Consider the following 16,616-nt stretch of genomic DNA (forward strand, 5'->3'; position numbering starts at 1 on the left):
TATGTTTTTCATTTCCTACAACTTGAGCTCTGATTTCTTTTATCCTGTGCCGATAAAACTTCCCATAATCTATGACACAAAATCGCAAAGCTACAGCAAAGGTTTCACGTAGCCTAAAGACACTCTTTCACACATAATGGATAACAAAAAATATAAATGGACATTTGCAAAATCTGAGAGTTGTATTTTACTTGACGCCTGAATTACAGTTGCAAAATCTCAACCATTAACTACATACACAACATACTCATGGAAATATAACATTACAGTGCTACACAACATTCTCATGCTAAAATCTAATTAAAAGCGCAACCAATTTGAATCTCTTCTTCATGTCCAAAACGTATTCTCATTTTATTATTTTGTTGTCAACATGGACATGTAGAATGTCATTTATAATGCTCCATCACGGCAAGAGAAATCAACTTTTTGCACAGGTAAGGAAACTATAAACCGTTTGATCTATTAATGTCAATCCATCAATTCCACACCGTAAATATCCTCCACAACAGCACAAGATAGAAAATTTAAATCATTCTCCTTGAATCACGAGCAGATGACATATGGTCCTACAAGCACGAAACAATGTAATCATGTCATTTCACCAAAAGCTAAACAAATTATATCATCTCAATCAATTCCCGCCTAAAGCACACTTTTAAAAAAAAAAACCTTGAATATGTTAAATATTGAAAATTACCTATTCCATGCACAGCATGGAGACCAACTGAGGACTTGTGACATTGTAATTTTATTAAACCAATTTTAACATGAACAGGAATATACTTCCCTCATCAACAAAAAGGCAAACCGGAAAAAAATACTATGATCTAGAAGGCAAATTATTCATGCTGACTTCCGGTTTCTAGATGTTTAATAATAAATTTCTTGTTTCAAGCCTTTGTTTTCATGAATAGCCCTGTAAAATACCAAATTGCTTGTTTTTTGAGATAATCACAGTTTAAATGATTTAATTACAAGTTGCTAAATTGAATACTAGTTAATCTGTATTTCACAAAGCAGTAAATTCAAACCAGACCCTTAACAGAAATTAAACCAATGGAAAGTACTTGTAAAGTATTTATACCAAACTTACCGAGATAAAGTCAAATGCTTTAGTTTCTTCTTTCCTTGAAGTGTTGATCATTGAGCTAGGAGTTTGAGTTTGAAAATTTGGTTGAAATATGTCTGGCAAAGGTGATCTTCCATTAGGTCCGGCCATTTGAGCAACACCATCATCTTGCATGTTGACATTACTAAGGTGTTGGAAATTAGCCATTGTTGCCAAGAATTGCTGTTGAGCCAAAAGAGTTCCCATGGCACCGTAATTGAGAGGCTGGGAAGAATAAGGTTGGTTCAACATGAAACCAGGCTGTATATTATAAGGCATAGGACCAGTGGGAAACATAGGATTTACATTAAACCCCATTGGCTGAGAGCTCAACATGCCACCTGAAGTATTGTCAGGGATATGGTTATTCAAACCTGAAAATAAAGATTCAGATTGCATGAAAGGAGACGTTCCCTTCTGCTTCGTACTTGAGGTATTTTCATCCATTGACAGACCGGCCATTAAATCACTAACAGGCTCCTTATGGTTTCCTTGTTCAGAATTGGAAGCAAAAATGTCAAAAAGTTGAGGTTCAGTTATATTCCCCTGCCTGTGACTCTCATGATCGCCCTGCTTATTGCTACCAACAGTCATTCCAGAAAAGAGATCATCTGCATGTTCTTTGTTCTCATTTGTGTGAAATGATACATCAGCAAATGGATCATCATTTTTTAGTTCTTGACTAGCTCCAATAGAAGCACTAAAATCTCCAAATAAATCATCAACCAGAGGAGTTGATGATGTCAAATTTGCTATATTTTGATCACTTGTACCCTTTAGAGTGTCATCAGTTCCATGGTAATCATTTGAATCACCAGTGTCTATCAAGTCAGGCAACTCAGCAACAGTAGCATTCTCTGTTTTCACAGTCTTCTCTGAATTAACTGTAGAGCTGTTTGGCTGGCCTCCACCTAAAAGGCCAAGAACCTGTCCATCAAGGGCCAAGTGATAAATTAAATTACAACAGTTGCTCTAAAACTTATTAGCTCACATTTACTAAGCGACAAATGGTCTAATTACAGTTAAAATATTTTTAAAAATTAAGATGACACTTAGATATTTCATATTTGGTATAGAGTAATTAATTTCCTGTATAATTGATGAAGAGAAAGAAAGAACAGCACATTTACAAGGCTTTGAGACTCAGAAGAAATTCCTTACTGCTCCAATAGGTAACCACAAAATATTTAATTATCAAGGCTGTTTTGCAGAAGAAATTCCTTAATGCTTCAAACCTTAGTGCTCTCCAGATCCACATAACACTAAAGGCATGCAACCAAATCTGCTTATAACATCAGCTAAGGAACCTTTAATGATATTATCCAAAGCACCATCCTTTTCTTTAGGGACAACAATAGCATGCACAGTTGACTTTAGTCTGTCAACTATTGAATTTTTATATTACTTTATAATTGCAAGTTCAGTACAAACTAGTTATCTATATTACCTTAGTTGACTCTAAATGACCAATTTTTCTTCTTCCTGGTTCCCTAGTTTTTTCATTACTGCAACTTGAGGTAACATATTCACACATAAAAAATGGATCGGAATACGTGAAAAATGTAAAAATGATTGAGAAGATGGAATTTTCACGTAATAACTATTCATTTGGATTGATAATGACGGTACCTTCATAGCCCTTTCCCTTAAAGAGGCTTGGGGAGATTCAGAACATCTCAGCACCACGTCTTTATTTTCCGTGAAGTAGGATTCCACTGGTGAAAAGTGATCATCGTCCTTCTTTCTAAGGATGGCCTCAAGGACACAAACAGCTTTCATGCGAACCTGAAAAAATTATTCTCACTAGAAGTTAAAAAAAATAAAATCAATGCAGCAAGACCTCTTAAAATTCTTATTATTCGCTTGTATGTGCACTGATGTATGCAAGATTGCAAGGTATTATAATAATAATACTATAAAAAAGGGATATAGATGCTTAAATTAAAAATTAAAATGCATACAAAACCCATTTAAATTTAAAATGTTTTACCACCAGAAAAGGTTCATGTAAAGTCCCATCATATTGTGATCCAAAATACTTAAAAGAAAATTAATCTGCAAATTTTAAATGTTTCACATGGCCTTTCACGTGTGAATATATATTTCTGTAAAAAATCAACATAACAGACATGCCTGCCAAATTGGAGATTGAAGCTTCAGCTCAAGGGCGTGAGATAGAGCCAGTGCATCCAACTTTGCAGCCTCTGTTAGGAAAACTTGAATGGCATCTCGAGTGGGTTGCAGTCGAACACCTCCTGAAGTTACAATTGTCTCCAGCAACTTATCCTCACTTGTCTTACTCTCTACATAACTTGCACTAGATTCCCCATTTGATGTTTCCACCTTAGTTACTCTTGAATCCTGATTCCAAGGACCAGTAGATTGACTCTTTGATGCTCCAAAACTACCCTGAGTTTCATTACGATATGCAACCAGTTCATATCTGTCACCATGTTCTGTTTCATTGGTCAACGACCTTCGAAGATTTGGACTCTTGTAGCTTCCAGGATCATTCTTCATTAGCGAATGTCCCTGCGTTAAGCTATTAAGTCCTTGCTTAATTGATGCGCTTCCAATACCAACAACCTCACTGATAAAAGATTTCTTATCTTCTGGCGGCGGTTCATAGTTTGTATTCCCAAACCCTTGTATCCGCCGGTTTAGATCTTCAGCAGGCGCTGGCTTATTATTATTATTATTGTCTTCTGAAAATATGGCTGAGATAGCCTCATGAGCAGTGTCTCTCACAGCCTTATTTAGTGCATCACCTTTCAAAGGATCCAACTGTCCCTTGTAATGAAACAACTGACGAACTGCCACTGAATGTCTCTGCATTTCCCTTCTGAACTCCACACCAGACTTCCCAACTGCATACTTTATCAATCTTAAAGCCTGCCAACATTAACAAAAGCATGTAATACAGCGTAAAGAGTTTAGACAAATATATGTACCTTTGATGCAATTTCCAAACTGTGACACCAAAAACGATTATGATACTTTCTCATATCCCCACCTCAACTTTTCACCATATAACTACAAAGCTAGTTCTAACTATGTCAATTTTGAAATCCACTATCTCTTTCACGCCCTATGCTAACAGCTATTTCAAAAACTCCCCACACCCAATAACAAAAATAATAATGAAAATAAAAACTTTGAATCACCCAGATCCAACTCATCCAATCTCATGCAGTTAACATTAACCAAAAACAAATGGTTTTTTTTTTTTTATGTACCTTCTGTTTAACAATTGGGCTTTTATTTTCCAAACGTTTTAAGACAAACTCTGAAACCTCCTTCACAATACTAACATGCGAAGAACGCAAAAGTTCGCAGATTTCCTCCAATTTGTAAACGGGTGTGACTTTATCTTCATCGGACGTAGCTGAATCGATCAACCGCGACCGCCAGTACGATTCCACCGCTCTTCGACTCGACTCCATTTTTTCCCCAAATCACAATAACCCTAAACCTACCCACTAAGATTTTAAATGCATCAACTTTATTGAAACCGGAGATGAATGTTAATTCTCCGAATCTCAAACCCACGGATCGATCGGGAATGAAAACCCAGATGGAAAAGCCAATCAGGGGTTTGAAAAGTGGCAAGATTTTGAGGGGAATTGAACCGAAAACAAATCCCCGCGACGGAGTTTAGAGATTTGGGGAGGAATCGAAGATAGGATGACAGAGAAATAAAAGGCAATTTGTGGCAGCAAATATGACTTCGTTGTTGCGAAGATAAACTCGTGGAATGCAGTTTCACTGTATTTTCTTCTTCTTCTTTCAACTGAAAAAAAAGAAAAAGAAAAAAGGATTGATAAGTAAAAAAAAAATCTTACGTATTCTGATAATATATGTATCTGGAGTAATTATAAAACCGACTAATTTTAATCAAATAGTATTTTACTTTTAATCTAATTGTATGGTGTTATATACTTATATGTGAGATTTTTTTTATGTACCAAAAAACCCATATGTACAAAAAATTATGTGAGCTTTTTTTTTTATTGGGGTAGTAGGGTAATATTATTTTTGACAAAGACATAACCAATTCTATTAATTTATGACGGTCGGTTGATATTTTGAAAATTCTTTGAATGTTTAAAAAAATTAGGTAAAACCTTAAATATATAGATTAAAAATATATCACATTTTCATAGAGACATTTTAAAATATTTTGAGAGACCCAAAACCTATTTTATACTATTATTTTGTTTGTTAAAAATTATAAATCTTGATGTGAATGATAAAAAAAAATGGTAATTAAATATAATCTAATGGACGAGTGAACTAAATTATCCAATTTTAATGTGTAAATGTTTTACACAAAAATCCTTTTACTAACTTCAAATGTCTTTCAACCTAAAAGAGTAGTTTAAATAATTGTAAATTTAGTTTGTAAATGTTCTATGTCCTCGTTTTTCATGTGTCTTCCTGGGAACCGTAGTGCTAAGTCAGAGGCCACAAAGACGGAAAAGTAGGTACCAGTAAGAGACAAAATTGGTTAGGGATTGAAAAGAAGACTCTCAAAGAACTAGTTGGACAAGACAACCCGACGATGTGGATTTTCTTAACTTTTATAATTTCTCACAAATCAATTTTTCATTGAAATAAGCTTATATTTCATAGTATCAGTAGAAGTTATTTATTATTTAAGTAGTTATTTGATTATGACAGTTAATTAATCATTAAAAGTTATTTAAATAATTAATTGATTATAATAATTAGTTAATTACTTTATTACTCAAGTTATTTATTATTTTGTCTTTGTATAAATAAATTAACTTTATAATACTTTGATAAATATATATTAAAATTGTTTTTTATCTATCTTTTATTTCTTTTATATTTTATACATAGGATGTTTGGATATATACTTATTAAAAAAAATGATTTGCCAGGAAAAATGATAGATCTCAAAACATAAAGACAAGCTATTTTAATGCAAAGACAATATGTAAAATATAATCGATATTTGATTTGTTTACCCTTTGCCTATTATGTCATTTTAAGTGTAATATTATACCCTACAAAATGATTTATAACATGACAAGATTTTTATAAGCTTTGAACCTTTGATTTATTTGATCTAAAACATAATCATACTTGTAACTAATTATAATATGCTTAACACTTTATACATGTGTTAACTCTAATTAAAAAACGGAAATTAATTATGCATTTAGCGTGGTTTTAATATTTAACTAAATTGGCAATGCATTCTTTTAGATCATATCAAAAACCTCTTTATATACAATATTTTTTTGTTACTGTTGATTTTTGGTTGTCGCATATTAACACTTTTGAACCAAATTTTCTCTTGACTCGTGAAACATCAATATATAATTGATTATAAGTAAAGATTGATCTTGGAAGAAATAAATCTACAATTGATCTTAACTCTTATTTATAGTCACAGTGAAGCACACAAATATAGAAAAATGACGTCTTTGGAACTGAAGTTGGTCGGAGTAGTTATTCGACTCGACGTTGACTATCTTTTTCTTAAATGATAAAATAACCTAATAACTTATATAATCACTAATTCCTCATATTATAGTCTTCTCTATTTTTTTAAAATAGTTAATCAGATCTAACAAATTATAAAAGTATATATAAACAATTTATTTTTCTTTTTAAATCGCATATATCTTTCTAAAAAGATAATCTTGTTCAAACTAGATAAAATATTATTATGAATGACAAAATTTTCTCTTCACAATTTAACACAATTACATATTTAATATTTAAATCTGATATCTCTAATTAAGTTAAAATAATTTTTGTCAATTGATTCAAGTATATTCGATATAGATAACCTTTTCTAATAATCTATGTTTTTAATCAATAAAAAGAAACCTTTTATAATTTAGTCTTATTTTATGAATAGAAGAATACAATTTACACATCATTTAAATATAGAATACATTATTAGTTAAAAATTTAATAATTGATCAAATAAATTAAATTTATTTCTCACAAACTTTGCAACAAATGTTATTTAAGTCAATAGTTGTATTATTAATTGTATAGTTTCATAAAATAAAACTAAATGTTCAATTGTAAACTTCAAGAGGCACTATAAGAGACAGAGAAACTTGTGTTATCTGAATGTGTAAAATTTGATGAGCCTGCATAACAGAATATACTATCATTACCTTTGTCTAATGCTTAATCAAATATATATTGATAAAATAAAAATCAAATAAGTTTCCCCATCTTTACCATAAATCTATTAATTAAATTTAAAATTATAACTTTAAATGAACAAAATAATATTTTATTTAAATGTTAGTTAAATAAATAAATATTTAAAAATTAAATACTATAGGTAAGCATGAGCTGTGCACTCAATTTAATGCCTGACAGAAAATCTTGCAAGAGATATTAGCCGAAATATCCAGTGGATAATTAACAACTCAGATTCTATAAAAAAAATGATTGTTTACTCATCCGTTATTATAAAATCTGGGTAAGACGAAAACAGTGTTCCCGTCACTCTTTATGGAGAATTATTTTTTATTCATATTTATTTGTTAAAATAAAGTACCGATTAATATAAAAATAAAAAATAGAAAAATAAATCATCACCAGTAAAAGTTAATAATCACAAATTATAAATAAAATAAAATTATGAAATGAAACAATTCTTTAAAAATATAATAATATTTTAAATTTTTGTAAAATGAAATAAGTTTTTTTAAAACACAAAAATATTTTAAATTTTTGAAAGGCTTATTTCATTTATGATAATCTTTTAAAAGATAAAAATGATGTGAAATAAAAATTTAAAAAATTAAGTGATTAATTTAGTCTTAATAAAATCTCCTATGACTCAAAAATCCGATAGAAATTATTTTTAAAAGAACTGTTCAAGAAACAAATGATCCCCTCTTTCACTCTTTATATCCAGCGGATCCTCAGACATATTTCTCTCCTTTTATCAGAGAATCTTAAAATTATAATGCTTATTTTTTTTTTTATCTATATAGCATTCTTGTGAAATATATATTCCAATAAGAAAAACTAAAACAAAATAAAACATATATAAGTAACACCCTACATTTTACCATCATTGAGTGTCATTAAACAGAATGAAAATGAGAATTGTTTGAATATCACCTATTCATAAAGACAACCCTTACACCAAAATCAAAATAAGAGACAATAAGTCCATTCACAAGAAAAAAAAAACACATTCTCACTATCTATCATATCAACAAAAAGTTATTGTATCACTAATGACTGGTGAAGAGTTTTCATATATTCAAGAGTTTTCAAACCTAATATAAACAATTTTTCAGGAAAAAAATTACAAGGGCTTGTATTCAAGGAAAAATAATTATAGAACCAACACTAGATGAAATTACAAACTGAGCTTTCATCCTCGGCCTCATCATGCCATCAACATCAACATCACCATCACCAGCCTCTCTGGGATCAACAAAGACTGAAACCACCATAGAAGACTTGTTACCATGGAGGTGGTCTTTCTGCAAATTTTTCACTTGTTCTTTAGTTATGTTCAGACTAGACCCATTAAGCGGCTCTGGGAGCTCATGAAGGGTTCTTCTATTCCTGGTCTTCTTGACACTGGTAGCATTCTGACAGTTTTCGGTGGAAACATTGGCTACTGATGTTGCAGGAACTATTGCTCCAGGACTTGGAGAAACATTAAACTGGAAAACTTCAGTGCATATGCCAGAACTAAACATTGGCCCTGTATCAGAGAACAAGAAAACTCAATATATTTTCAACGTTATGCAGGGTACCAAAATAGGACAACAGCTCCTTTATTTTGGCATAAAAGAAAAAAACTTTGCTCAGGCGTGATTGAGAGGTGGACACCACGAAGCCATTGTTTTCAGCTCTTATATTCAGAAGAAATCAGGAGGACATAACAAAAGCCAATAGAGAAAGAGTTAATGTAACATTTTCATCCCTATCATGCAACCTATACAGAGTAAAACTTAGAAGGAAAGCCAGAATATACGGATAATCACCTGCAAGACCTTCACGGAACCACTGTTGCATTTTATCATCAGTTGCAGAGGACTTCATATGGTCCTTCAAAGCTTTGGTTGAACCAGAGCCAAGAGCCTTCCTCTGTTCAGGAGAAACCCTATACACATGTGGATGTTGACCTCTGCTTCTTCCAACTCCAAATCCTTAGGAATAGCCAATGCAGAATCCAAATTCTCAGGAATGGCCAACCCAGTTTCCCTATTATTTGTATTTTCACAAACCCTGTTTAAACACAACATCAGTAAAATGACCGTCGAATTTTGAGAACAGAGGCAAAATGAAAGATTGTGTTCCAGATTTCAAAATCCAAATGGACGATGACGACGACGGACGGCGCCATTAGGGATTTCGAAACCCAAAACCAACGACTGTTCAGAAAACAACCGTCGACGCCGACGACGGACGCCGACGGTGCCATTAGGCCAACCAAAAATGACATAAAGAAGACGCGTACACAAAAGAGTGAAGAAAAGCGGAGAAAAACGAGTGAACAAACGAAAAAAATGCAAACCTGGGTGTGCGATAGAGAAGACGAAAATGTTATGGTGATCGTCGTCGGAAGCACCTTGGGGAAGGAACTAACAGAACTATGCGAGAAGAAGAAGAGTCAACGTGAAGGATGATTTTTTTATTTAAAATTATTAATGTCACAAGATATTCGTCTTTACTTTGCGAAAATATCAAAATACATTTTCCTCCAATTATTGGCACCCACCTTTCCTACCAACCTTTCTTCATTTCATGCTTCTTTCTCTTTCTTCCTTCCTTGCCTCGCAAAAAGCTCCCTCCTCTACACGGTATTTTTTTCGCGTTTGATAGTCAAACAAAATCTGATTCGGTTGTACAATTGGTACATCAGAATCACAATTCTATTTTTTTTTAGATTTTTCAGCAATCCAATGGAAATATAATTTTATTATCTTACCAATTGTATAACATAACAAAAACTAAATCTTCATTATGTTGTGTTACAAATCTAGAATCATACTTGTGTTGTACTGTGAGACAGGAAAAATGCATAATGGAGATATAATTTTGTTATGTAATAGTCCAACAAAATCATATTTTCATTATAAATTTTTTTCATATCTCCTCTTACACAATAGAATCAGTGCTATTGTGTAATATTTTTGCAACCTCGCTTACACGATGGAATTACGTTGTGCATTTTACAATAAAATTATAATTTGGTTACACAAATTTTTTTGCATCCCTCTAATACAAGGAAAGTATATTTCCACTATACAAATTAAAAATGTTTGTAGGGATCAATAGAACTGTTGGAATAAATAACAAGTCCCTTCACCAATGCCTCCAGCCATTTTGTTTCTTAAAACCAGGGCAGCCCATAAGAGCACCTTGGGCCAAACAGCGAAATCATCTCTTTCTAAAGCAATACATGTTTACTTTGATTTTTTATAAATAGCCAGAATCCGACAAGGAGACTTCTCCTATGTAGTACCTGTTTGTGTTGTGGTTCATCGATTCACCTTGCACTATACTTGTTTGTTTCTGTCCATTTCTAACATATTTTAAACAGCACTAGCACCTCTCCAATTATATTTTATTATTTGTTTAATAACTATAGTAGTTAGCAATAACTTGATTGCAATAGAGGTGAATTATGACCCCAAATGAATTTTACTTGTAATGTCAGGAATTTCAATCCTAGAATCGCAAATGTCTGGGGGAATACTCGGTCAAAGAATAAAAGAAAAAGAAGAAATATTAGTAAGAGTTAGACACTGTTCAACATACTTCTTTTATCATGTTCTCTTTTATTGTTTAAAATGTAACAAAAATTATGAATGAAGTTTATAAAATAAGTAGTTGAACTCAATTTTTTTGTAATTTTTAATAAATTTTAGTATAAAAAATGTATTAAAAAATATATTGCATTAAAAGTTATATTGTTAGTATTTTATAGAATAAAATTGTCTTGGTAAAGGATACCAATGGTCTAGAAGAAAAAAAAAATCCTTAGAATAAGATTTTCTAAGCCTTTCTATTATGATTATTTATTTTTTGTCTCCTTTTTTTTTTCATATTATGTAGCTACACCAACCTATTGAAATCAACAAAATTATTGTAAGTAATCCATCATTTCAATGTTTTGAAAACTGAACCGACTGATCCGATGGAACTCAATGAGTAAATTAGTTTGGTTTGTTAAGAGAATAAAAAATATATTAAAATCAATATGACTTGAGTTGAATCATATCGGATGGGTCTTTGGTTGAATTGAGGTAAGTTTTTGGTTGAACAGGGTGTTCCTCTCTCTTTTTTTTTAAAAAAAGAAAAATGTATTTTTTTATGTTATTTTTGTGAACTTATAATTATTTTTAAGACATTGGATGTTTATTTGTGTTTGAAACTTATTTATAGATTTATATTGCATGAATATTGGTTTTTATTTAAAATATTAGATAATCTATAATAAAAATTATTTTAAATTTAAAGTATTGAATGATTAAATTATGGTAGTTTCTTACTTATATTATTTTTTATATTTTCCAATGACTCCTTAACTGCAACTCCAATCCTACAAGTCATGCATCCATAGGAGATTTCTCAAGTCCAACGATAAAAGAGGCTCTTCTTTAAAATTTATTGAAATTTATAAATTGATTTAATTTTGCTTTTTATTTAATAAGTCTCACGTGATTTTTTCAATAAGTTTGTTTATTTATAAGCATGTGCTGCTGCAACATTTTTATCTATTGATATGTGTTGAAAAGAATATTCTTTTACCATTCTTTTTTCCATACATATCCTTGGATCCCCTTGGGGAGATCCCTTATATGTATTTATCACTTTAATATTGGAGCCTCTCTTAAATCCTACAAGACTTTATTATAACAAAAAATTACTTTGAATTTATAGTTGGTTACCAGTATATATGCCTCTGATCTAATGAAACTTCTTTGGAAAATTTCGGTATTACAGAGAACGGTTATTGCAACTGAGTCAACTGTGCTTTAAATGGCACTTTAAACTCTGCTGAAAACAAAGCCATTGGACTGGTCTAGCGATGAGTCATGTCTTGGATAGTTTTTGGATCATAGATTCAAACCATGGTCCATGGGTATTCACTAACCACTTCACCTTCAAGTTTCAACTTTTGGCCAATACCAAAGGACAAAAAATTACCTGTTGATATCCAAAAGTGACTGTTCTTTTTCCCCTCTTTGATAATATCAAATAATTAACAATGGGTTTGTTGGTGTGAGTAAATTAATGATCACATTAATCATAATTAACCAAACATTTTATTTTTTTTGAAAAAGAAAAAAACTTCCAACATAAGCGCCAAAAAAGTCCAAAAGATTTCTTTGCTCAGCACTAGTTGGTAGGTAACCTCATTGATCATACTGCAGGAACTAGGAAGAAGGACATTATTGAAATTTTTTTCCATGCTGATACTGTTTGGAAAATCCAGAATATCCCTCTTTTGAATGTGCAGGATGATGACCAGCTAATGTGGAGGTTCAGTCACAATGGAATTGACACAGTAAGAAGCGCAAGTAATAATATCATGGAAGCAATGCTAGACAATGACCATCTCAAAGTGCCTGGAAAGTGGAACATTCAAGCACCTCCAAAAATCAAACATTTTGTTTGGAGACTCCTTCGTGGATGTCTTCCAACAATGCAGAGGCTTGTGCAAAAGGGAATTGATTATGTCCTCCAGAATGCGGTTTCTGCAGCAACCACATTGAGAATGATTGGCACCTGTTCTTTGATTGCCCAATAGCGCGCTATACACACTTGGCAAGCTGCTGGACTCTGGTCTCTCATTGAACCAAGAATTAATACAGAAGATGGGCTAGATGATATCATTTTCAACATGCTCCAGCAACTTCAACCAGCTCAACAATCTCTCTTATCTATCATTTTATGGTCCATTTGGAAGCAACGAAACGACAAAATCTGGAATAATCTCGACATTTCACCAACCATGGCGGTCTGATTCTGCAGCAACATCAAGCTCGTCCAACCAGAAACCTCTTTGGACTCCTCCTGCGGCTGGCATTATCAAATGTAACCTCGATGCAGCCATTTTCAACTACTCCCAATCTTTTGGAGTAGGCATCTGTATCCGAGGGGAGCATGGCAAATTCATCCAATGCAAAATGGAAACTTTTGGTGGCATTCCAAACCTGCCGAGGCTGAAGGTTGGCCTCTTTATCGAGCTCTCAAATGGATAGGGAAACTTGGCTATCAAAACGTGATTTTTGAGAGTGACTGCAAGATGGTAGTTGACAACTTTGCTTCTAATTCCAGTTGGGTTACTGATTTACATGTGATTCTTTCTAAATGTATACCTCTTTTCTCAAATCTTTCAAACTGTAAGGGTGAGTTTTTGTTAGGCACCAAATAAATTTTGTTGCTCACACATTAAGATTGTTAGGCATCAAGATTTAATACTTGTAGCCAAGTTTTTCATCATGTATTCGTTCTTTCATTTTGAACGAAATATCATAATCTTGCTTCTTGTAAAAAAAAAAAAAAAAAGAAGCACTAATTGCCCACCAACTTATCCATAACATAGACGTAAACAACCAATGAGTTTGTTTAAACTTAAAAAAAATTAATTTTTTTTTAAATAAGTGTTTTAAAAAAAAATAAGGTTTACTTCTTAAAATAAACAGAATCCTGTCTTTTTAAAACAAAATACTAAAAAAATATAAAAATTTACTTATTTTATTAAAATAAATATTTTTTTTAACAAAACCGACCTGTGACACATTAATTGCTTAAAATTTTAAGCACCCAGGAATTTGTAGTCACTCATTTTGAAATTCCACAACCTCTTTTTAGAGCATGGGCGGTGGTATTTGTGGCCCAAAGCCATTCATGTTCTCTCCACTCCAACTTTTCTTTTATGATTATTTCCTTCACATTCTACCCCACCACCAAACATCACCTCTTACCACTCTCCCCTGCTCACATGGAGGAATCATTCATTAGCTTCCGGACACTTCTAATAAAGCACACCAATGACAGCTAAGCGTGCCACTAAAACACTTGATTGGATATGCATGGATATGTCGCACATAACAGTATTCAATTTTATCATGCAAACAAACATACACTAAAATAAATGAATAATCGTAATGACTCTAATCAACTAATTAAATAAAGAGTTGAAAGTATTTTTAATTCCTCAAAATTTTGTTCAAATTGATTTTAGTTCCTATATTTTTAAAATGATGACGATCTTCATATTTTTGAAATGTAGTAGATTGATCCTTACGCTATACTTTATTTTGACTTGATTTGGAATGAAATCCACCACATTTAAGCAAACATCAAAATTATTGCTTTTAAATTATAGGGATCAAAACCTATTTTAACTTATCTAAAACACATTTTATTCTTAAATAAACCTTAATACAGTATTTGACTACTTCTGCTGCGTATATATAACCCACCACCAGAGAAGCCTTTTGTATTACCTTTCTTATTTGGAACATTTCCTTATCTATCTTCACCTCCATCTTTTAACAGTTCCCCTCGAAACTTCTGAAGATGGGTGGCATTGCATTCGGACGCTTGGATGATTCTTTCAGTTTAACCTCAATCAAGGCCTATATTGCTGAGTTCCATTCAACCTTGCTCTTTGTTTTTGCCGGTGTTGGTTCAGCCATAGCCTATGGTTAGTTTTCTCTGCTTAAAAACAAAATTGAACCTAAGATCTTAGTCTCAACCCCGCCACTCCTTTGTCATTTTAGTAATTACATTCAAGTAGGTGAAGGTGTTTCACCATGATTAAACAAAGTTTTTTTTGTTGCCTTGTAATTAGATAACCCTTGAAATAAATGAAAAATGATGTAACAAAGTTTTTTTTTTTGCCTTGTAATTAGTTATAAGACTTTTATTTTGAATTGTCACCATGTAGAAGTTTACAAAAAACACCATGCAATCATCGTGCTTTCTTAGTTTCAACATGTTTGGATTTTCTTTACTTGCAGGTAAGTTGACATCAGATGCAGCACTTGATCCTGCTGGGTTACTGGCAGTTGCTATTTGCCACGGTTTTGCACTCTTTGTTGCAGTTTCTGTTGGTGCCAACATCTCTGGTGGCCATGTCAACCCTGCTGTGACTTTTGGATTGGCTCTTGGTGGCCACATCACCATCCTCACTGGCTTCTTCTACTGGATTGCACAGCTTCTTGGCTCCATCGTGGCATGTTTTCTTCTCAACTATGTCACAGGAGGCTTGGTAAGTTTAAATTGAAGGCATTTGGAAAATCTTTTCCTTGCATTAGAAGTTTCATGCATAGACCAAGGGCATATTTACATCCCTTTTTTCTATCTAAAATTATATAAAGGGGGACCAAAGGTATAATTCTAATTATGGTACCTCCAATTAGTGTTATGTAGTATATACAACAATAACAAAAAAGTTTTTTTCCCATGCATTCAGCTTGGTTAAAAATCAAATTTTCACAGATATTATTTACCATGACTGAAAACCATGCAATATAATCTTTTTATTAGTGTTTACGATGAACTTCTTTATACTTGTCCAAATTATCTTAATCTATTTTCTTTCTTATGTAGCCAGTAACCACACATCCATCTTAATATTCTAGTTTAAAGTACTCTATTCCTTTTATCTCGTGCTTTTTTTTATAAAAAAAATAATAGCATGATGTTTAGTTCATTTTTGTTAAAATTAATAAACTGAGTTGTTGTTATTTGTTGATCAGCCAACTCCAATCCACAGTGTGGCTTCTGGGGTTGGAGCTGTTGAAGGAGTTGTGACCGAGATCATCATCACATTTGGTTTGGTGTACACAGTGTATGCCACAGCAGCAGACCCTAAGAAGGGATCATTGGGAACCATTGCACCAATTGCCATTGGTTTCATTGTTGGTGCCAACATCTTGGCAGCAGGGCCATTCTCTGGCGGCTCGATGAACCCGGCACGCTCCTTTGGGCCTGCAGTTGTTAGTGGTGACTTCCATGACAACTGGATCTACTGGGTTGGACCTCTTATTGGTGGTGGTTTGGCTGGCCTTATCTACGGCAATGTCTTCATTCGCTCTGACCATGCACCTCTTTCCAGTGAATTTTGATCTGATTCAAGTCATGGCCTTTGTAATTCATGTTTCTTGATAATAAAAGGAGGAAAAGCAGTTCTTGCTTTTCTTTCTTTTTCTATCTCTCTTTTTTTTCTCTCTCTCCATTCTATGCTTTTTTTTTCTTCTCTTAATTTATTTGTAAAGTGTGCTACTACTGTTTAATTTGGTGAGAATTCAAGAGGTTGGTGGTGTGCAGAAGTGCTTTATATATAATTATCTGGGGTTTACTTTTTTGGCTTTCCTTTTAATTTTGGATGCCGTGCATGAGGACTATTGTACCACTGGCATTTATCATTATGGAGAAGTTCACACTTCCTAACCTTATAATACTGAAAATTAATTAATGCATAGATCAAGAAAATCAAATTAGATTCAAAGAAAAGAAT

At 32.6% G+C, this 16,616-nt stretch overlaps 3 protein-coding genes across 4 annotated transcripts; 1 reads left to right on the top strand and 2 right to left on the bottom strand.

Annotated features, from left to right (window-relative positions):
- Window positions 1-163: 163 nt before the first annotated feature.
- Window positions 164-4,950, bottom strand: LOC100790466 (protein MODIFIED TRANSPORT TO THE VACUOLE 1). The gene is made up of 5 exons (XM_003530081.4): window positions 4,348-4,950; window positions 3,245-4,003; window positions 2,741-2,896; window positions 1,097-2,038; window positions 164-569 (listed from the first exon to the last, which is right to left on the bottom strand). Exons 1-5 carry the CDS (start codon window positions 4,552-4,554, stop codon window positions 528-530), a joined length of 2,106 nt encoding a protein of 701 aa, XP_003530129.1. The 5' UTR covers window positions 4,555-4,950; the 3' UTR covers window positions 164-527.
- A 3,261-nt stretch (window positions 4,951-8,211) lies between these two features.
- On the bottom strand, window positions 8,212-10,146 carry LOC102668733 (bZIP transcription factor 17). Its single transcript, XM_006582990.4, has 3 exons — window positions 9,651-10,146; window positions 9,118-9,361; window positions 8,212-8,834 (listed from the first exon to the last, which is right to left on the bottom strand). The coding sequence occupies exons 2-3, from the start codon at window positions 9,173-9,175 to the stop codon at window positions 8,443-8,445; spliced, it is 450 nt and encodes a 149-aa protein (XP_006583053.1). The 5' UTR covers window positions 9,176-9,361; window positions 9,651-10,146; the 3' UTR covers window positions 8,212-8,442.
- Window positions 10,147-14,583: 4,437 nt separating this feature from the next.
- LOC100306092 (aquaporin TIP2-3) lies at window positions 14,584-16,461 on the top strand. 2 transcript variants are annotated; one of them, XM_006582773.4, is made up of 4 exons: window positions 14,584-14,798; window positions 15,115-15,365; window positions 15,856-16,262; window positions 16,300-16,425. In XM_006582773.4, the coding sequence occupies exons 1-3, from the start codon at window positions 14,672-14,674 to the stop codon at window positions 16,222-16,224; spliced, it is 747 nt and encodes a 248-aa protein (XP_006582836.1). In that variant the 5' UTR covers window positions 14,584-14,671; the 3' UTR covers window positions 16,225-16,262; window positions 16,300-16,425. The 2 variants fall into 2 exon arrangements, with proteins under 2 accessions (XP_006582836.1, NP_001237401.2); NM_001250472.3 differs by having other exon boundaries at window positions 14,592-14,798; window positions 15,856-16,461.
- The last annotated feature ends 155 nt before the right edge of the window (window positions 16,462-16,616 follow it).

This window comes from Glycine max, chromosome 7, assembly GCF_000004515.6.
Source record: "Glycine max cultivar Williams 82 chromosome 7, Glycine_max_v4.0, whole genome shotgun sequence".
Classification (NCBI taxonomy): Eukaryota; Viridiplantae; Streptophyta; class Magnoliopsida; order Fabales; family Fabaceae; genus Glycine; species Glycine max.